This window comes from Terrapene carolina, unplaced genomic scaffold (assembly GCF_002925995.2).
Source record: "Terrapene carolina triunguis isolate 2854851 unplaced genomic scaffold, T_m_triunguis-2.0 Scaffold11542, whole genome shotgun sequence".
NCBI lineage: Eukaryota > Metazoa > Chordata > Testudines > Emydidae > Terrapene > Terrapene triunguis.
The window spans coordinates 1-1876 of record NW_020675893.1 but is presented as its reverse complement, the minus strand read 5'-3'; the positions used below and the strand labels follow the sequence as shown (position 1 = coordinate 1876).

Below are 1876 nucleotides of genomic sequence, written 5' to 3'. Positions count from 1 at the left end.
CAGCAGGGGAGGAGCCGGGAGCTCAGGGGTTGGACAGGCCGGATGTGCCCCGCGGGCCGTAGTTTGCCCACCTCTGACCTAGAACCTTTCTTCAGCCAGAGTACAGCCAAAGTGACACTGTCAGGGTTCAGTCACTATACCACTGGTTTTTTCACTTCACTCCAAGCGTCCGGCGCGGGCCGGTAGCTGCCCACTCTGGGGACAGTCTCAGGTGGGGACTTTCACTGGGGCGCTACGCCAGCCAAAACATAGAAAATAACTATCATCAAAACAAAACAAAACTATTTTAAATGACAACACAAGACACCCAGGCCTTACCTTGTACTGCTGGGTGGCCTCCTCTACTGGGAAAACAGTGTGAGCTCTGTGAACTTGCGACTCTCTGCAGATCACACAAATCAGTTGGTGATCCGTGTCACAGAAGAGTTTCAGGGCCTCCCGGTGTAGCTCACACCCTTGCTCCCCTCCTGGGGTTACTGTGACCTGGAAACTCAGCTGCCTGGCTATTTCCACAACTTTCCCCAGCTCCCTGTTGGGCCTGAAAAGCTTCTGCTGGGCCGTTTCTCTGCACTGCGGGCAGGAGAAGTTTGTATCTGTCTCCCCCCAGAACTGACTGATGCAGGCTCGGCAGTAGTTGTGCCCACAGTGGATAGACACCGGCTCTGTGAAATACTCCAGGCAGATGGAACAAGAGAGTTCATCCTGGAGACTTAGTACAGAGCTGTCTGCGGCCATGGCTGCGTGACAGGGTTAGTTTCATTTCCTTGTGTTCGGCCTCTGTTCAGCCTATGGGGCGTTCCCCTTAGATCTGGCTGATTTGCTGCTGTTCCTGTGAGCTGTGGCTGAGAGTTTCAGTCTGGGGAGGGCTCTAGTCTGGGGAGAAATGTGACTCTCTCTGTGTGCAGGGAGCCACCTCAAATCCCCAGCAGTGGTGCTCAGAGAAACAAATCAAAGAACGGCAATACTGAGTCAGACCAATGCCCCATCTAGCCCAGTATCTTGTCTTCCGACAGAGGCCAATGCCAGGTGCCCCAGAGGGAATGAACAGAACAGGTAATCATCAAGTGATTCATCCAGTCCCAGCTTCTGGCAAACAGAGGCTACGGACACCATTCCTGGCTAATAGCCACTGATGGGACCTATCCTTCATGAACTTATCTCGTTCTTTTTTGAACCCTGTTATAGTCTTGGCCTTCACAACATCCTCTGGCAAAGGGTTCCAGAGGTTGACTGTGCGTTGTGCGAAAAAATACTTCCTTTTGTTTGTTTTAAACCTGCTGCCTCCTAATTTCATTTGGTGACCTCTAGTTCTTGTGTTATGAGAAGGAGTAAATAACACTTCCTTATTTACTTTCTCCACACCAGTCATGATTTTATAGACCTCTATCATATCTCCCCCTTAGTCATCTCTTTTCCAAGCTGAAAAGTGCAGTCTCATTAATCTCTCCTCATATGGAAGCTGTTCCGTACCCCTACTCATTTTTGTTTTCTTTTCTGAACCTTTTCCAATTCTAATATAACTTTTTTGAGATGGGGCAACCACATCTGCACGCACTATTCAAGATGTGGGTATACCATGGATTTATATAGAGGCAATATGATATTTTCTGTCTTATTATCTATCCTGTTCCTAATCATTCCCAACATTACCATCCGGGTCAAAGTGCGGCTGAAGCTGGGAGTGAGCCTCATGCAGGCGCTAGGGCACCTCAGGCAGACAGACATCCCTGTGGGCCTCCTCCTGCAACAACCGCCAAACAGGTGGGCGTGGCTGGAGTCTCGCCACAGCTGTGCCAGGCCCAGGGCAGTCACTGGTGGCTGGCGGGAGCCAGGAGCTGAGCGCCACCCCTGGAAGCAAGGTGGGAGTCAGAGCTGA

The 1876-nt window shown here is 50.9% G+C and overlaps 1 protein-coding gene across 1 annotated transcript; it reads right to left on the bottom strand.

Annotated features, from left to right (window-relative positions):
• Positions 1–151: 151 nt before the first annotated feature.
• LOC113408383 (E3 ubiquitin-protein ligase TRIM41-like) lies at positions 152–774 on the bottom strand. Its single transcript, XM_026661592.2, has 2 exons — positions 319–774; positions 152–232 (listed from the first exon to the last, which is right to left on the bottom strand). The coding sequence occupies exons 1-2, from the start codon at positions 733–735 to the stop codon at positions 152–154; spliced, it is 498 nt and encodes a 165-aa protein (XP_026517377.1). The 5' UTR covers positions 736–774.
• Positions 775–1876: the final 1102 nt, after the last annotated feature.

Coding starts and splice junctions, on each gene's coding strand:
- LOC113408383 (XM_026661592.2), bottom strand. CDS start 735: ATGGCCGCAGACAGCTCTGTACTAAGTCTCCAGGATGAACTCTCTTGT. Junction 233..318: donor AGGCCACCCAGCAGTACAAG/GTAAGGCCTGGG, acceptor TGGCTGGCGTAG/CGCCCCAGTGAAAGTCCCCA.